Raw genomic sequence first — 20000 nt, forward strand, 5'->3', positions numbered from 1 at the left:
ATCACTGTTTCTGCTCATCAGATCCATGTCCACTTTCTCGCAGCCTACTGCATTGAACGCTCCACCTACGGAAACACCTTCCCGTAAACAACGGCGCGGTCACTACGGCGACCAGCGGAGCGCGCTGAGTGCAAGCGTAGGGTTCAGTTCCCTGGGAACAAATTCTAACAATCAGCAGAAACCAGAACCCCGTCAAAAAGCCCAAATATTCAGCCCAATCAGAAGCCAGATCCTGGATTCAGTGTATCCCTGATAAAAACTCCTCTGTGAGTTTAGTTCTACAGCTTTCCTCTGTGTTAGCATGGAGCTACATGTAGTTGGGAAGTCTGAGGTTTGGGATCACAGGGGTTTCTTGAAAGCCACAATTAAGAAAAGTGAGAATAAAAAGCCTGTTTGGATCTCTATCCTTATGCTTAGTTTTTTAAATTTTAAATAGTACAGTGTTCCTGCCCAGCTTCACGTCCTACGTAGAAGAAGGTATCAGCAGGTCAGATAGTTAGATGAACTTTATTTATCCCAAACATACTGTAGTATAGGCTATATATAACACAGTAAATTGTGTATACTTTCAAATATGGCTATGTTTAGACGGAAATGATCTGAAGAGAAAAGGTGGCGTTGTGTTCTCACTTTTTATTCTGCGTTTAGACGAGTGTTCTGGGGGTAAATCTGCGTGCATATGGTAACGCAAACGTGTAAAATGTGACGTAGTATGCACGCCAGGCGGCTAGGTGGTGGTGGGAAGCTCTGCCACACAACACCACCAAGTCCACACGCCTGTAGCACCTTCCTCTACTACTCTCCCTGGTCACGCCAAGAGAACAACAAAAGCTGACCATTTAGTCTGGACAGACGAGGAGGTGGAGGTACTGCTCCAAACAATACACACACACACACACACACACACCCGACACAGACACAGACACACACCCGACACACACACACACACACACACACACACACACCCGACACACACACAGGCACACACCCGACACAGACACAGACACACACCCGACACACACACACACACACACACACACACACACACACACACACACCCGACACACACACACACACACACACACACACACACACACCCGACACACACGCATGCACGCACGTGAAGGCAGCTTTATCTGTAGAGCACATTTCAGCAACAGGGCAATTCAAAGTGCTTTACACAAAACATTAAAGAGCAGTTGGAAAAAGATTAAAAACATTAAAAGACAAGAATAAAAGTTACAGTGCTGTATAAGAAATTAAATCTTTAAGAGCAGTTATAGAATGTCATACAGTGTCATCAATGCAACTTCAGCATAATAAATGAACAGTTTTTTAAAGAAAGGCAACCTCAAAAAGAAAGGTCTTTAGCTTTGATTTAAAAGAACTGAGAGTTGCAGTTTTCTGGGAGTTTGTTCCAGATATGTGGAACATAAAAACTGAACTCCTGTTTAGTTCTGACTCTGGGGACAACAAGTAGACCTGTCCCAGACCACCTGAGAGGTCTGGGTGGGTCATAGTGTAGCAGACCTGTCCCAGACCACCTGAGAGGTCTGGGGGGTCATAGTGTAGTAGACCTGTCCCAGACCACCTGAGAGGTCTGGGGGGTCATAGTGTAGTAGACCTGTCCCAGACCACCTGAGAGGTCTGGGGGGTCATAGTGTAGTAGACCTGTCCCAGACCACCTGAGAGGTGTGGGGTGTGTTCTCCAGGTGACTCTGAGTGTGTGTGTTCTCCAGGTGACTCTGAGTGTATTTGTGTGTTTTGTGCAGGTTTCCACAAAGCAATGGTGCGTACGATGACAGCAGCTCTGAAGATTCCTCACTTTGGTTACTGTGACGAGGTGGACCTGAGCCGCCTGGTGGCCCTCAGGTCTGAGCTCCGCTCCACCGCCGAGGCTCGGGGGGTCAAACTCAGCTACATGCCCTTCTTCATCAAGGTACACACACACACACACACACACACACACACACACACACACACACACTCACTAACACCATCATCATTTAGTTACACAGCCCTTTACAGCAGAGGGGCCCTCATTCCTCCATACAAAGGGCCTAACACATATCTGGGTGGAACAATAAATCTACTCTAATAAACATTTAGAAATAAAACCGGCTCTTTAATCTGCTGTACAGTCATTTTATTAATTAGCAGAGATGATTGATATGCTTCTTTTTGGATTAAGTTATTGTGAGCTGCACTAAATGTACGTTTCGTAGTCATAACGGTTAGGATTTTAAAACAAGAGCAGAATAAGCTCAAGCATGTCCATTCCCATGGCAGCATGGGCCAAACTGGGCCTGCGGGCCCCACATTGGGCAACGACCGGCAGGGATCCAAAGTGCTCAACATCAGGGAACAACATTACATACAATAAACAGAATAACACAGGACACAGTAAAATCAGAAAAGCAGCATTAAAGCAGGAGGAGGACAGGAAAAGGTCCCAGCGCTGACATGTATTACACTATCCAAAATACATAAGACGTGAGCTTAGACTTAGAAGATCTTCTGTTATTGTGTAATATGTCCATATTATTTCAACGGAAACGAATGACTCGTTGATTCATCAATTTGATAATTTTAGACAGATTTTCTCTCTTGACTTTACTGCCATCTAGTGACATGAGGCAATTACACCTGGCTGGAAAAAAACAAACAGGCTTTTAAACACTGAATAGGAAATGTCGTGCAAGGTACACGATTTATAAATAAATAAATAAAGTTGTTTTTTTGACATTTTTTTAATGGTAATCATTTTCAAAGAGGCAGTACTGAAAATATCTGATGTAAAAGCAGTTTACAGTTGGGTCATGCTATAAAATATTGTATTCAAACCTAAATATTTTGAAATAGCTTACATTTTTAGCAGCATTTGGCCCTCTGTTGACTAGAGGTGTTGAAATTAATCAAATAATCGATGCATCGAATCGTGGACGATGCTGCATCGATAATCGGACGGCTCATAATCGATTATTTCTGTTTATAATGTAATGTAGGCCTAACAACATTTCTATTTACATATTCTGGTATATTTTTGCACATTCAGGAGGTGCCGTGTGCTCAGTGCTGTATAGTTTTATGTATCCAATTTATTTAGTATTAGAGCACTGCAGAATATTTAGTTTTTGAACCTTGGAAAGCTATGAATTAAATATCCTGCATGGCTTTAATAGACTAAACATTTATTTGACGCATCGTGATGCATCGAGATATCGAATCGGGAGATGAGTGAAGATTCACACCTCTACTGTTGGCATCCCTGGTCCTCAGTTACCAAGGCTCCCTAGAACGGGCTGTAAATAAGTTGCTTGGATGACCACAACCATCTGTTGTTCTCACCGAGGGTTCAAATCTCGGCCAATAACGCTGGAAAACAGGATTGTAAAGCTCACCGGGAGCCTATGGAGGGCCCCGCCTGCTTAGGAAGGACTTTACTTTAGTCAGAAGCTCCGTGTTACAACGATGTTAATCTGTGTGAAAGATGATTGGCTCGGTGGTTAGTGTTGATGTTAATGCTGCGCTCTCATTGGTCCAGGCTGCCTCGCTCGGCCTCCTGCACTTCCCTGTCCTCAACGCGTCGGTGGACGAAGGCTGCCAGAACATCACCTACAAGGTACCTGCTTCATTATCACTGTTTACTGCACAGCATCATGTTAGAGCTCTAATCTCTATACTATACAGGTTACTACAGAGCATCATGTTACAGCTCTAATCTCTATACTATACAGGTTACTACAGAGCATCATGTTACAGCTCTAATCTCTATACTATACAGGTTACTACACAGCAACATGTTACAGCTCTAATCTCTATACTATACAGGTTACTACACAGCATGATGTTACAGCTCTAATCTCTATACTATACAGGTTACTACACAGCAACATGTTACAGCTCTAATCTCTATACTATACAGGTTACTACACAGCATGATGTTACAGCTCTAATCTCTATACTATACAGGTTACTACACAGCATCATGTTACAGCTCTAATCTCTATACTATACAGGTTACTACACAGCATCATGTTACAGCTCTAATCTCTATACTATACAGGTTACTACACAGCATCATGTTACAGCTCTAATCTCTATACTATACAGGTTACTACACAGCATCATGTTACAGCTCTAATCTCTATACTATACAGGTTACTACACAGCATGATGTTACAGCTCTAATCTCTATGCTATACAGGTTACTACACAGCATCATGTTACAGCTCTAATCTCTATGCTATACAGGTTACTACACATCATCATGTTACAGCTCTAATCTTTATACTATACAGGTTACTACACATCATCATGTTACAGCTCTAATCTCTATACTATACAGGTTACTACACAGCATGATGTTACAGCTCTAATCTCTATACTATACAGGTTACTACACAGCATGATGTTACAGCTCTAATCTTTATACTATACAGGTTACTACACATCATGTTACAGCTCTAATCTCTATACTATACAGGTTACTACACAGCATCATGTTACAGCTCTAATCTCTATACTATACAGGTTACTACACAGCATGATGTTACAGCTCTAATCTCTATGCTATACAGGTTACTACACAGCATCATGTTACAGCTCTAATCTATACTATACAGGTTACTACACAGCATCATGTTACAGCTCTAATCTCTATGCTATACAGGTTACTACACAGCATCATGTTACAGCTCTAATCTCTATGCTATACAGGTTACTACACAGCATCATGTTACAGCTCTAATCTCTATGCTATACAGGTTACTACACAGCATCATGTTACAGCTCTAATCTCTATGCTATACAGGTTACTACACAGCATCATGTTACAGCTCTAATCTCTATACTATACAGGTTACTACACAGCATGATGTTACAGCTCTAATCTCTATACTATACAGGTTACTACACAGCATCATGTTACTGCTCTAATCTCTATGCTATACAGGTTACTACACAGCATCATGTTACAGCTCTAATCTCTATGCTATACAGGTTACTACACAGCATCATGTTACAGCTCTAATCTCTATGCTATACAGGTTACTACACAGCATCATGTTACAGCTCTAATCTCTATGCTATACAGGTTACTACACAGCATCATGTTACAGCTCTAATCTCTATGCTATACAGGTTACTACACAGCATCATGTTACAGCTCTAATCTCTATACTATACAGGTTACTACACAGCATCATGTTACAGCTCTAATCTCTATACTATACAGGTTACTACACAGCATCATGTTACAGCTCTAATCTCTATACTATACAGGTTACTACACAGCATGATGTTACAGCTCTAATCTCTATGCTATACAGGTTACTACACAGCATCATGTTACTGTGTGTGTGTGTGTGTGTGTGTGTGTGTGTGTGTGTGTGTGTGTGTTTGTGTATGATAATAATGTGTAGTAACTGTGTGTGTGATAATAATGTGTAGTAACTGTGTGTGTGTGTGTGTGTGTGTGTGTGTGTGTGTGTGTGTGATAATAATGTGTAGTAACTGTGTGTGTGTGTGTGTGTGTGTGTGTGTGTGTGTGTGTGTTATGATAATAATAATGTAGTAACTGTGTGTGTGATAATAATGTGTAGTAACTGTGTGTGTGTGTGTGTGTGTGTGTGTGTGTGTGTGTAATAATGTGTAGTAACTGTGTGTGTGTGTGATAATGTGTAGTAACTCTGTGTGTGTGTGTGTACGATGATAATAATGTGTAGTAACTGTGTGTATGATAATAATGTGTAGTAACTGTGTGTGTGTGTGTGTGTGTGTGTGTGTGTGTGTGATAATAATGTGTAGTAACTGTGTGTGTGTGATAATGTGTAGTAACTCTGGGTGTGTACGATGATAATAATATGTAGTAACTGTGTGTGTGTGATAATAATGTGTAGTAACTGTGTGTGTGTGTATGATAATAATGTGTAGTAACTGTGTGTGTGTGTGATAATAATATGTAGTAACTGTGTGTGTATGATAATAATGTGTAGTAACTGTGTGTGTGTGTGTGTGTGTGATAATAATGTGTAGTATCTGTGTGTGTGTGTGTGTGTGTGTGTGTGTGTGTGTGTGTGTGTAATAATATGTAGTAACTGTGTATGATAATAATGTGTAGTAACTGTGTGTGTGTGTGTGTGTGTGTATGATAATAATGTGTAGTAACTGTGTGTGTGTGTGTGATAATAATGTGTAGTAACTGTGTGTGTGTGATAATAATGTGTAGTAACTGTGTGTGTGTGTGTGATAATAATGTGTAGTATCTGTGTGTGTGTGATAATAATGTGTAGTAACTGTGTGTGTGATAATAATGTGTAGTAACTGTGTGTGTGATAATAATGTGTAGTAACTGTGTGTGTGTATGATAATAATGTGTAGTAACTGTGTGTGTGTGATAATAATGTGTAGTAACTGTGTGTGTGATAATAATGTGTAGTAACTGTGTGTGTGTGTGTGTGTGTGTGTGATAATAATGTGTAGTAACTGTGTGTGTGATAATAATGTGTAGTAACTGTGTGTGTGTGTGTGATAATAATGTGTAGTAACTGTGTGTGTGTGTGTGTGTGTGTGTGTGTGTGTGTGATAATAATGTGTAGTAACTGTGTGTGTGTGTGTGTGTGTGTGTGTGTGTGTGATAATAATGTGTAGTAACTGTGTGTGTGATAATAATGTGTAGTAACTGTGTGTTGCAGGCGTCCCATAACATTGGTCTGGCGATGGACACTCTCCAGGGTCTGCTGGTTCCCAACGTGAAGAACGTGCAGCTGCTCAGCGTGTTCGACATCGCCCAGGAGCTGAACCGCCTGCAGGCGCTCGGGGTGGGGGGGCAGCTGGGCACCAGCGAGCTGAGCGGAGGAACCTTCACACTGTCCAACATCGGCTCTGTGAGTACACAAACAACAACAACAACAACAATGAGAACAGGAAAACAAGAAAACAGGGAGAAAATGTCTGTCTTCTGTCTGTCTCTCTGTGTGTCGGTCTGTCTGTCTCTCTCTCTGTCTCCCTCCCTGTCTGTCTCCCTCCCTGTCTGTCTGTCTCCCTGCCTGTCTGCCTGTCTCCCTGTCTGTCTCCGTTGTGACTAATAAAGAATCTTGATTCCTGTTTCTGAACCAGATCGGAGGAACGTACGCCAAACCGGTCATTCTTCCTCCTGAGGTCGCCATCGGAGCTCTGGGGAAAATACAGGTGAGTCCTCACGTTACCGGACTGTTCTCAGGGTTCTCCACCAGTATGTTCTCTATAGGTTCTCCCTCAAACTGTTCTCAGGGTTCTCCACCAGTATGTTCTCTATAGGTTCTCCCTCAAACTGTTCTCAGGGTTCTCCACCAGTATGTTCTCTATAGGTTCTCCCTCAGTATGAGCACATGAATGTTTGTTCTCCAGGTTCTCCCTCAGTATGTTCTCCAGGTTCTCCCTCAGTATGAGCACATGTTTGTTCTCCAGGTTCTCCCTCAGTATGAACATGTTTGTTCTCCCTCAGTATGAGCACATGAATGTTTGTTCTCCCTCAGTATGAGCACATGAATGTTTTTTCTCCAGGTTGTCCCTCAGTATGAGCACATGTTTGTTCTCCAGGTTCTCCCTCAGTATGAACATGTTTGTTCTCCAGGTTCTCCCTCAGTATGAGCACATGAATGTTTGTTCTCCCTCAGTATGAGCACATGAATGTTTGTTCTCCCTCAGTATGAGCACATGAATGTTTTTTCTCCAGGTTGTCCCTCAGTATGAGCACATGTTTGTTCTCCAGGTTCTCCCTCAGTATGAACATGTTTGTTCTCCAGGTTCTCCCTCAGTATGAGCACATGAATGTTTGTTCTCCCTCAGTATGAGCACATGAATGTTTGTTCTCCCTCAGTATGAGCACATGAATGTTTTTTCTCCCTCAGTATGAGCACATGAATGTTTTTTCTCCAGGTTGTCCCTCAGTATGAACACATGTGTGTTCTCCAGGTTCTCCCTCAGTATGTTCTCCAGGTTCTCCCTCAGTATGAACACATGTTTGTTCTCCAGGTTCTCCCTCGGTTCGATGCCAGTGGTTCTGTGGTCCCGGCCCACATCATGAAGGTCAGCTGGTCGGCAGATCACCGCATCATCGACGGCGCCACCATGTGTCGGTTCTCCAACCTGTGGAGGGAGTACCTGGAGAACCCGGCCAGCATGCTGCTGGACCTCAAATAGACTTTACCCATCAGCCCCGGGGCGGACGGAGACGTCACGCTGACACACCTTCGCTCCTCCTCTCTCTACCTTCACTCCGTGTCTCTGTCTGAAGCTCCTCCCCCTTTCTCTCCTCCTCCTCTCCTCTCTCTCCTCTCTGTCTGTCTCTCTCTGAGGCTCCTCCCCTTTTCTTTCCGAGTCTCCGCCCCCTATATCTTACCACCTGTCTTAAGCTTCTCCCCCTTTCTTTTCTCCTCTCTCCTCCTGTCTCTGTCTCTCTCTCTCTCGGTCTGTGACTGTCTCTCTCTCTCTCTCTGTCTCGCTCGGTCTATGACTGTCTCTCTCTCTCCGTCTCTCTCTGTCTCTCTCTCTCTGTCTGTCTCTCCCTCTGTCTCTCTCTCTGAGGCCTTTGTGTTGACTTTCACTCGCCATCGTTTCTGTTGCCTTTGAGCAAGGCACTACTGTGAGGAGGAGGAGGGGTCAGCCTAGTCAGCCTATTGATCATATTGTTTCCATGACGACCAACCACACACACACATCCTCTCTCACACAGACACTTGGTTTGGTTAAAGTCTGACCTTTTTAGTTTGGTGTTTTTCAGTTCAAACTGCCGATTCATTGTGAATGTTTCAGTGAATCGATCATGAATCATGTTTTTATTGCCGATGATCAGCTGACGTGTGTGGCGGACAGGAAGTGGAGCAGACTCCTGATCAGATGTGACATCACTTCCTTATTTTAACTTCTGAAACACAGACACTAATCTCTGACCTGTGCTGTCTCTCCATAGACTAACTGTAACCATAGAACCACAAATATCACAAAGAAAACTACAAAAACTACAAAAATGGAGTCGGCCAGAACAAAACCACGGCACCCGCTGGGTTGTTTCTGTGTTCTTTGGTTTCACTTCTTCAGTCTCTTCCTGAAAACAGACAGCTGACAGACAGCTGACGCACATCTGACAGACAGCTGACGCACAACTGACAGACAGCTGACAGACAGCTGACGCACAACTGACAGCTGACAGACAGCTGGCACACAGCTGTCTGTCAGTTGACAGCTGGCTGGCAGACAGCTGACACACAACTGACAGACAGCTGGCACACAGCTGTCTGTCAGTTGACAGCTGGCTGGCAGACAGATGGCACACAACTGACAGACAGCTGGCACACAGCTGACAGACAGCTGACGCACAACTGACAGACAGCTGACAGACAGCTGGCACACAGCTGTCTGTCAGTTGACAGCTGGCTGGCAGACAGCTGACACACAACTGACAGACAGCTGGCACACAGCTGTCTGTCAGTTGACAGCTGGCTGGCAGACAGCTGACACACAACTGACAGACAGCTGGCACACAGCTGACAGACAGCTGGCAGACGACTGACAGACAGCTGACACACAACTGACAGACAGCTGGCACACAGCTGACAGAAAGGCTGGCAGACGACTGACAGACAGCTGACACACAACTGACAGACAGCTGACACAACTGACAAACAGCTGGCAGACAAGACAAAAAAAGCAACAAAAGCAAGTCAGAAAAAGAGACCATAAACTAGGGATGCACTGAATCCAGATTTTTGGGGTTTCTGCTGAATCCTGAATCCAGGTTTTTGGGGTTGGGCTGAATCCTGAATCCCCTGGTTGAGATTGTGCTGACTCCTCCTCCCATCCTCAGTCCATGAACCCAGTAAACACATGAATGAAGTAAACAGGGACTGTCCTTCCTTTGCTGTACCTGAAGTTGCTGCATTCTGGCTGCTGTCTGGAGATTCCTTCATGAACAACTCGTATTCTTTCAGATGTTTCAGACCAGATGTTGTAACAGCGGCCATGTTGTGTATAGTTTAGGGTCCTCGCCACCACCAGACCAATCAGCATTGAACAGATTGAACATGTAGCTGGACTTGAATGGCCTTCTTTTGACTGAAAGTACTGCCAAACAACACATGTTCTGCTCACCAGATCCATGTCCACTTCCTCACAGCCCACTGCTCACTAGATCCATGTCCACTTCCTCACAGCCTACTGCTCACCAGATCCATGTCCACTTTCTCACAGCCTACTGCTCACCAGATCCATGTCCACTTCCTCACAGCCTACTGCTCACCAGATCCATGTCCACTTTCTCACAGCCTACTGCTCACCAGATCCATGTCCACTTCCTCACAGCCTGCTGCTCACCAGATCCATGTCCACTTCCTCACAGCCTACTGCTCACCAGATCCATGTCCACTTTCTCACAGCCTACTGCTCACCAGATCCATGTCCACTTCCTCACAGCCTGCTGCTCACCAGATCCATGTCCACTTTCTCACAGCCTACTGCTCATCAGATCCATGTCCACTTTCTCACAGTCTGCTGCATTGAACACTCCACCTACGTAAACACCTTCCCGTAATCCCGTCAAAAAGCCCAAATATTCAGCCCAATCAGAAGCCCAGTCCTGGTTTCGGTGCATCCCTACACTAAACGAGAGACCTCGGATCAGAACCGGTTGGTGTAACGTGTCTGTGTGTCCTCTGTAACATCTGAGCGATATCTGAAAGTTGTAAATAATACCGCGGTGTGTTTTTGGGGACTCTGGTTCCGGCCCGGCTGCAGACTGTTACAAACTGCATTGTGTTTCTGTTACAGAACCGATCCCACTGGTCCAGAACTTGTCCTGCGTTGTGTTTCCGTAGCGACAGACTAACTGTAAAGGTGTATAAAAGAACGTTTGGGTTTTTGTATTTTTGGGTGGATCTGAAATTATTAAAGTTATAAAGTTATGTGTGAAATAAAGTAGAAGTGCTCAAATCAGTTTCATGTTTCTATTCTTCTCAGATTCAAAGGACTACACACTGACACACACAGACACACACATACGGAGACACACACACAGACACACACACAGAGACACAGACACACACAGAGACACACACACATACAGAGACACACAGACAGAGACACACACACACACACAGACACACAGAGACACAAGACACAGACAGACACACACAGAGACACACACACACACAGAGACACACACACACAACTACCAAATATGTCCATCCTGCTGTTATTTAACAAACTGAAATTAAACAAGTTTGACTTTTTATTACACACTTTTTGTGACTTTTTTTCCACTTTTTTCGCGATTTTTTGTCGACATATTTGTGGCCTTTTCTTTAAGAGCTTTCAAGTCTTTTTCACAGGTTTTTTTTCTGACATTGTTGATATTTTTTGGATGTTTTTCGGAGAACGTTCTCTGGCCCTGCTGCTGCTGTGTCTTCTAATCTGGAGGCTTTCTGTTTAAGCAGCATGAGGTCATGTGACCTCGAGGCTAAAATTACCCAGCAGCCTTCGGGGTCACATTTCATGTGAAGAGACGCAGCATGAAGGACGGCTGCTACGCTGACACGGTCAGAACTCCCACAAACAATACTACTACTCATAATACTCCTACAAATACACACAATACTACTACTAATAATACTACTCATAATACACACAATACTACACACTGTATTACAAATGTACTACCTGTAATATTAACAGTAATACTATTGTGAAAGTTAGACTCAGGAGATTTTAAAATCTGTACCAGACACACACAGATACACACAGACAGACAGACACACACACACACACACACACGCACACATGCACACACACAAACAAACACACACAAACACACACTCAGACACACATGCACTCACACACACGCACTCAGACACACGCACACTCAGACACACGCACACACACATGCACACAGACACACACACACTCACACAGACACACTCACACAGACACAAACACAGACACACTCAGAGACACACACACACACACACAGAGAGACACATACACACACAGACACACTCAGGGACATACACACACACAGAGACACATACACACAGACACACGCACAAACACTCAGACACACACACACACACACTCCTAGACACACACTCAGACATACACACACTCTCATAGACACACACTCCAACACACACACACACACATTAACATAGTTATATGATAGTAGAGTTAGTAGTAGTCTTAATGTTTAACATTCTAGCATTAATAAAACATGTAGATAATATTTAACAGTGTGCTGAACGTGTCATACGATCATCAGTCTGGTTTTAGGGCAAAATCCTGGATGGCTGAGAACTTTTTACAGCTTAACCATGACAAAACTGAAGTTTTGATTATCGGTCCGGAGGCCCTGAGAGAGAAACCCGAAATCAAAATCAAAATACAGGAACTTTCTTTAAATCCATCATCACAAGTGAAAAACGTAGGCGTGAGCTTGGGTTTATCCCACATATCAAATATACAACTAAAATAGGTTTTTATCACCTCAAAAATATAGCCAGAGTCCGGCCTATTCTCTCCCGGGCTAACACGGAGATGCTGAAGCATGCTTTTATCACCAGTCGCATTGATTATTGTAATGCCCTGCGTTCTGGTCTCCGCAAAAAGAGTATCTCTCCACTTCAACTGTTACAGAACTCAGCCGCTCGTGTGCTGACGAGGACCAGAAGGCGGGCACATATTACACCGGTTTTAAGATCACTGCATTGGCTCCCTGTGTGTTTCAGGATCGATTTTAAGGTGCTTTTGTTAGTTTTTAAATGTCTTAATGGTGTTGTGCCTTCTTATCTTTTTGAACTGCTTTTACCATATGAGCCTTAGTGAACCCTGAGGTCCTCTGGTACTTCAGTACTACGGCCCCCGTGTCTGCCGCCGGACCTCAGGGCTGCAGATAATGTTCAGATTTCTAAGAGCAAGCTCGAGACCCACCTGTTTAATTCAGCTTTTCTGTGCCCAGTGACATGTTAGTTTTATTGTGTGTATGAGACAGTGTCTGTGGATGTTGTCGGTGGGTGTGTGTCTGTAGGCGTCTGGGGATGTATTTATGTGATGGGGGGTCAATTGTTTTTAATTGTAAAGCACTTTGTGCTACATTTTACATGTATGAAAAGTGCTCTATAAATAAAGTTTTGATTGATTTTGATTGATTAACCAATCCGATAGGACGCTGAGCGGGAGGAAGTGTCTGCAGGTCAGAGGTCGTCCTGCCTGTGACATCACGCGGCTGTGACATCACGCGGCTGACAGGAAGTGGTCATCATGGTGGGCGTGGTGGCGTGCGGCGCGGTGGCGTCCATCAAAGCTCTGTGGGAGACGAGGATCAGGAAGATCAGCCGGGAGGAAGAGGAGCAGAGGAAGAGGAGGAGGGGGGGCGGGGCCAGTGGCAGGTCAGTCATACACTAAGTCCCGCCCCCTTTCAGAATAAACAAATCACAATGGTTTCAGAAAACAATTGAATAATTTTGGGCAAAAAACGAGTAGTTAAGAGAAGAGAGTATCTTGTGTGTGTCTGTGTGTGTGTGTGTGTGAGGGAAAAACATCTGATTGTGGTTTTAAGGGAGTTACATGTTGTTAACCTAGTCCTGGTCCAGACTGAGTCCTGGTCCATGTGTCTGTAATGTCTCCTCTGGTTCTGGTTCTGGTCCAGGCTGTGTGTTGGTGTTTGGGAGGACCGAGCGGTTCTGGCTCGGCTGAAGCAGAAACTGGAGACAGAAGACGGACGACTGATCCTCCGGATCCAGCAGGAGGACTGGAAGGTAACGCTTGGTATTAAAACACTCTCCAGACCTCCATCTCTCTCATTCAGGACTCTCCAGACCTCCATCTCTCATTCAGGACTCTCTAGACCTCCATCTCTCATTCAGGACTCTCCAGACCTCCATCTCTCTCATTCAGGACTTTCTAGACCTCCATCTCTCTCATTCAGGACTCTCTAGACCTCCATCTCTCTCATTCAGGACTCTCCAGACCTCCATCTCTCTCATTCAGGACTCTCGAGACCTCCATCTCTCATTCAGGACTCTCTAGACCTCCATATCTCATTCAGGACTCTCTAGTCCTTCATCACTCTCATTCAGGACTCTAGACCTCCTCTCTCATTCAGGACTCTAGTCCTCCTTCTCTCTCATTCAGGACTCTAGACCTCCTTCTCTCTCATTCAGGACTCTAGTCCTTCATCTCTCTCATTCAGGACTCTAGACCTCCATCTCTCTCATTCAGGACTCTAGACCTCCATCACTCTCATTCAGGACTCTAGACCTCCATCACTTTCATTCAGGACTCTAGACCTCCTTCTCTCTCATTCAGGACTCTAGACCTCCATCACTCTCATTCAGGACTCTAGACCTCCATCTCTCTCATTCAGGACTCTAGACCTCCATCACTCTCATTCAGGACTCTAGACCTCCATCACTCTCATTCAGGACTCTAGACCTCCTTCTCTCTCATTCAGGACTCTAGACCTCCATCACTCTCATTCAGGACTCTAGACCTCCTTCTCTCTCATTCAGGACTCTAGTCCTTCATCTCTCATTCAGGACTTTCCAGCTCTGATAATGTGTTCTGTGTTCCGGTTTCTGCCGGGTTTACTTGTCGTTTATTAGAAGGAACCCCACTAGCTGATTGGGTCCATGTTTCTGTCTCTACACCAGTCTCTGCCGGGCTGCCTGGTCCAGTTCAGCCAGGTCCAGGAGTGGCAGATCCACCGGACTGGCCTGCAGAGCATCCCTTCCTTCATCTCCAGCTTCCAGAACCTTCTAGTTCTGGATCTGTCTCGCAACAGCATCACAGAGATCCCCAAACAGATCGGTATGTACCCCCTTAACAGAGAGGTACCAATCTGTGTTCTGGTTCTGAGTGGTTCTCTGTGTCCTGGTTCTGTGTCCTGATTCTGATTGGTTCTCTGTGTTGTGGTTCTGAGTGTGTCTCTGTGTCCTGGTTCTGAGTGTGTCTCTGTGTCGTGGTTCTGAGTGTGTCTCTGTGTTGTGGTTCTGAGTGTGTCTCTGTTTCCTGGTTCTGATTGGTTCTCTGTGTCCTGGTTCTGTGTCCTGGTTCTGCGTGGTTCTCTGTGTCCTGGTTCTGAGTGGTTCTCTGTGTTGGGATTCTGATTGGTTCTCTGTGTCCTGGTTCTGAGTGGTTCTCTGTGTCCTGGTTCTGTGTCCTGGTTCTGAGTGGTTCTCTGTGTCCTGGTTCTGAGTGGTTCTCTGTTCTGGTTCTGAGTGGTTCTCTGTGTCCTGGTTCTGAGTGTGTCTCTGTGTTATGGTTCTGGTTCTCTGTGTCCTGGTTATGAGTGGTTCTCTGTGTCCTGGTTCTGAGTGTGTCTCTGTTTTGTGGTTCTGGTTCTGGTTCTCTGTATCCTGGTTCTGAGTGGTTCTTTGTGTCCTGGTTCTAGGGCAGCTGACCCGGCTCCGAGAGCTGATCCTCAGCTACAACAGAGTCCAGTTTGTTCCTGAAGAGCTGAGCGGGTGTGAGAGTCTAGAGAGACTGGACCTGGCCATGAACCGGTCCCTGGACACACTGCCGGACCAGGTACACATTCAATCAACCTTTATTTATACGCCAGTTATACATTCAATCAACCTTTATTTATACACCAGGTACACATTCAATCAACCTTTATTTATACACCAGGTACGCATTCAATCAACCTTTATTTATACACCAGGTACGCATCCAATCAACCTTTATTTAGACACCAGGTACGCATCCAATCAACCTTTATTTATACACCAGGTACGCATTCAATCAACCTTTATTTAGACACCAGGTACACATTCAATCAACCTTTATTTATACGCCAGTTATACATTCAATCAACCTTTATTTATACGCCAGTTATACATTCAATCAACCTTTATTTATACGCCAGTTATACATTCAATCAACCTTTATTTATACACCAGGTACGCATTCAATCAACCTTTATTTAGACACCAGGTACACATTCAATCAACCTTTATTTATACACCAGGTACACATTCAATCAACCTTTATTTAGACACCAGGTACACATTCAATCAACCTTTATTCATACACCAGGTACACATTCAATCAACCTTTATTTATACACCAGGTACGCATTCAATCAACCTTTATTTAGACACCAGTTATACATTCAATCAACCTTTTATTTATACACCAGGTACACATCCAATCAACCTTTATTTAGACACCAGGTACACATTCAATCAACCTTTATTTATACACCAGGTACACATTCAATCAACCTTTATTTATACGCCAGTTATACATTCAATCAACCTTTATTTATACGGCAGTTATACATTCAATCAACCTTTATTTATACGCCAGTTATACATTCAATCAACCTTTATTTATACACCAGGTACGCATTCAATCAACCTTTATTTATACACCAGGTACGCATTCAATCAACCTTTATTTATACACCAGGTATGCATTCAATCAACCTTTATTTATACACCAGGTACACATCCAATCAACCTTTATTTAGACACCAGGTACACATCCAATCAACCTTTATTTATACACCAGGTACACATTCAATCAACCTTTATTTATACGCCAGGTACATATTCAATCAACCTTTATTTATACGCCAGGTACACGCCACAAACTGTCTTAATAACGCATGTCACCCACTGACCATCCAGACTCATTTATATAATCAGTACTTTAAGTTAGCACACACAGAGACACACACACAGACACACACACACACACACAGACACTGGGAGAAAGGTGCCCCCCATCTAGCCCCCCTAGCTATTTCAGAGCTCATTCACAACAGAATATATTAGCCTAATCAATTTACAGATGGCATAATAGCTCTTACCTTTAGAAGTTCTAATTTCTTGTCTTTTTCTTTGCAAAGTCGCAGATCAAATCCTCAAAGTCCAGCTCCCTCAGCAGCTCACTAAACCCTACTACACATGCGCTGGTGTGTGTTGGTAGCACTTTACAGGCAATGCAACAAATGTCTCCGGTGGACAGTGATCTAGAATCCACTCCCGTGGTACCGTTTCACCGTTGTGAAGGTGTCGGGTCAGTGCCTCGTTAGTGAGAGAGCGGGTCTTTCTGCCGCCAGCCTCGTCCCCCCTCCGAGATGCTGGACATTTAGCCGCCCGATTCTGAAAGGCTAATATCCCTCTGGGTATAACTTCCTCCCGGACGGTCTCTGTAATCGGTCCCCGTAGTGCAGGGTCTCCAGAGATGATGGGACCTGAGGGGCCATTACCTTGTTCTGTAATGCTGATGAACACCGGCCTCATCTCTGTCTTTTTTCACAACAACTTCGCTAAAGTTAACGTTAGCCACCGTTAGCTGTGGCTGAGTGTAGCATGTAGAAGGCAGCGATTCTTCCAAGCTAACGTTGGCTAGCTCCTCGACATCCTCCTCTTCATCATTCCCAGCTCTTTTGAAAAAACCTTTTTATTCGCGGGACCCCCCCCCATTTTTTATAGCAGCCGCTTCTTGCTCTCCCTTTTCCACACTTTCACTCGCTGATACAACCCAATCTGAGACAGGACATACCTCACCCCAAGTGTGCATGGGCCCCTGGGCCCGTGCCCATAATGATTAATACCCATTGAGTAATCCGGGATGCTGGTGCTGCAGCACCAACAGGTGCTACCGCACCAGCAGGAGGTGCTGCAGCACCAACAGAGGGGTGCTGCAGCACCAACAGGGGTGCTGCAGCACCAGCAGGAGGTGCTGCAGCACCAACAGAGGGTGCTGCAGCACCAACAGGGGTGCTGCAGCACCAACAGGGGGTGCTGCAGCACCTCCAGCACCCCTACTTCCCGCACCTATGGCTGATCTGAGATCTGAACTTCCAGCTGAGCCATCTGAAGAAGCTGCAGCATCTGGATCTGTCCATGAACGAGTTCTGCTGCGTGCCGGACTGCGTGGTCGCCCTGCCAGCCCTCCAGTGGCTCGACATGGGGGGTAACAGGCTGCAGTACCTGCCCCAAGACATCCACAGGTAGGTGTATATATATATAGACATGGGGGCTAACAGGCTGCAGTACCTGCCCCAAGACATCCACAAGTAGGTGTATATATATATAGACATGGGGGGTAACAGGCTGCAGTACCTGCCCCAAGACATCCACAAGTAGGTGTATATATATATAGACATGGGGGCTAACAGGCTGCAGTACCTGCCCCAAGACATCCACAGGTGGGTGTCTGTTTGTGTGTGTGTGTGTGTGTGTGTGTGTGTGTGTGTGTATATATGTGTATATATGTGTATATATGTGTGTATATGTCTGTGTGTGGATATATGTGTGTATATATATGTGTGTGTATACTGTATGTATATGTATGTGTGTGTATATATGTGTGTATACTGTATGTGTATATGTCTGTGTTTGTATATTAGGATGGCGGAGCTACACTCACTGTGTGTGTATAAATATATGTGTGTGTATATATATATATGTGTATATATATATGTGTATATGTGTGTATATATTAGGATGGAGGAGCTCCACTCTCTGTTTGTGTGTGTGTGTATAAATATATATATATATATATATGTGTATATGTGTGTATATATTAGGATGGAGGAGCTCCACTCTCTGTTTGTGTGTGTGTGTATATATATATATATATATATATATATATATATGTGTATATGTGTATATATTTAGGATGGAGGAGCTCCACTCTCTGTTTGTGTGTGTGTATATATATATATATATATATATATATATATATATATATATATATATGTGTATATGTGTGTATATATTAGGATGGAGGAGCTCCACTCTCTGTGGCTGCAGAGGAACCAGCTTGAGAAACTTCCGGGGAACATCGTGAGGATGCAGCGCCTGGACACGCTGGTCCTCAGCAGCAACTGTCTCCGGGACATCCCCCCTCTGATGGAGGACATGTCCAACCTCAGGTCCGCCTGCACGCCACTGATGCATTCTGGGAGAGGAGGAAAACTCTCTTGGTTGTTTACATTTCTCTAAACCAATCACAACGGTCTTGGGCGGCGCTAAGCTCCGGACCAGGGATGCACTGAATCCAGGATTGGGCTTCTGATTGGGCTGAATATTGGGTTTGACGGGGATCTGGTTTCTGCTGAACCTTAGAGTTTGTTCCCAGGGAACTGAACCCTACGCTGTCACTCGGCGCGCTACGCTGGTCACCGTAGTAATGGCGCCGTTGGTTACGGGAAGGTGTTTACGTAGGTGGAGCGTTCAATGCAGTAGGCTGTGAGGAAGTGGACATGGATCTGGTGAGCAGTAGGCTGTGAGAAAGTGGACATGGATCTGGTGAGCAGTAGGCTGTGAGAAAGTGGACATGGATCTGGTGAGCAGTAGGCTGTGAGGAAGTGGACATGGATCTGGTGAGCAGTGGAGGAAGTGGACAGGGATCTGGTGAGCAGTAGGCTGTGAGAAAGTGGACATGGATCTGGTGAGCAGTAGGCTGTGAGGAAGTGGACATGGATCTGGTGAGCAGTAGGCTGTGAGGAAGTGGACATGGATCTGGTGAGCAGTAGGCTGTGAGGAAGTGGACATGGATCTAGTGAGCAGTGGGCTGTGAGGAAGTGGACATGGATCTGGTGAGCAGAACAAGTTGTTGTTTGGTAGTACTTTCAGTCTAAAGAAGGCCATTCAAGTCCAGCTACATGTTCAATCTGTTCAATGCTGATTGGTCTGGTGGTGGCGAGGACCCTAAACTATACACAACATGGCCGCTGTTACAACATCTGGTCTGAAACATCTGGAAGAATACGAGTTGTTCATGAAGGAATCTCCAGACAGCAGCCAGAATGCAGCAACTTCAGGTACAGCAAAGGAAGGACAGTCCCTGTTTACTTCATTCATGTGGTTACTGGGTTCATGGACTGAGGATGGGAGGAGGAGTCAGCACAATCTCAACCAGTGGAGTCAGGATTCAGACCAAACCCAAAAACCTGGATTCAGTGCATCCCTACTACGAACGCAGTGACGGTAGCTCTGCTAAATAGTCTCATA

The 20000-nt window shown here is 44.7% G+C and overlaps 2 protein-coding genes across 6 annotated transcripts in view; both read left to right on the plus strand.

Annotated features, from left to right (window-relative positions):
• Positions 1 to 1712: 1712 nt before the first annotated feature.
• dbt (dihydrolipoamide branched chain transacylase E2) lies at positions 1713 to 8475 on the plus strand (the record flags this gene model as incomplete). The annotated part of the gene is made up of 5 exons (XM_028572508.1): positions 1713 to 1939; positions 3545 to 3622; positions 6696 to 6887; positions 7120 to 7191; positions 8017 to 8475. Coding segments are annotated over 5 exons (737 nt in total), but the record flags the coding sequence as incomplete, so codon positions are not given.
• A 3055-nt stretch (positions 8476 to 11530) lies between these two features.
• lrrc39 (leucine rich repeat containing 39) overlaps positions 11531 to 20000 on the plus strand; it is a 13610-nt gene continuing 5140 nt past the window's right edge. For all 5 annotated transcript variants that reach the window (XR_003691892.1, XR_003691893.1, XM_028572497.1 and 2 more), the window contains exons 1-7: positions 11531 to 11573; positions 13192 to 13415; positions 13676 to 13784; positions 14679 to 14835; positions 15419 to 15555; positions 17847 to 17992; positions 18767 to 18919. Coding sequence is in view for 3 of the 5 variants with exons in the window: in XM_028572497.1 (XP_028428298.1) it covers positions 13288 to 13415; positions 13676 to 13784; positions 14679 to 14835; positions 15419 to 15555; positions 17847 to 17992; positions 18767 to 18919 (830 nt within the window). In the remaining 2 variants the exon portion in view is untranslated. The remainder of the gene's footprint in view (positions 11574 to 13191; positions 13416 to 13675; positions 13785 to 14678; positions 14836 to 15418; positions 15556 to 17846; positions 17993 to 18766; positions 18920 to 20000) is intronic.

This window comes from Perca flavescens, unplaced genomic scaffold (assembly GCF_004354835.1).
Source record: "Perca flavescens isolate YP-PL-M2 unplaced genomic scaffold, PFLA_1.0 EPR50_1.1_unplaced_scaf_1, whole genome shotgun sequence".
NCBI lineage: Eukaryota > Metazoa > Chordata > Actinopteri > Perciformes > Percidae > Perca > Perca flavescens.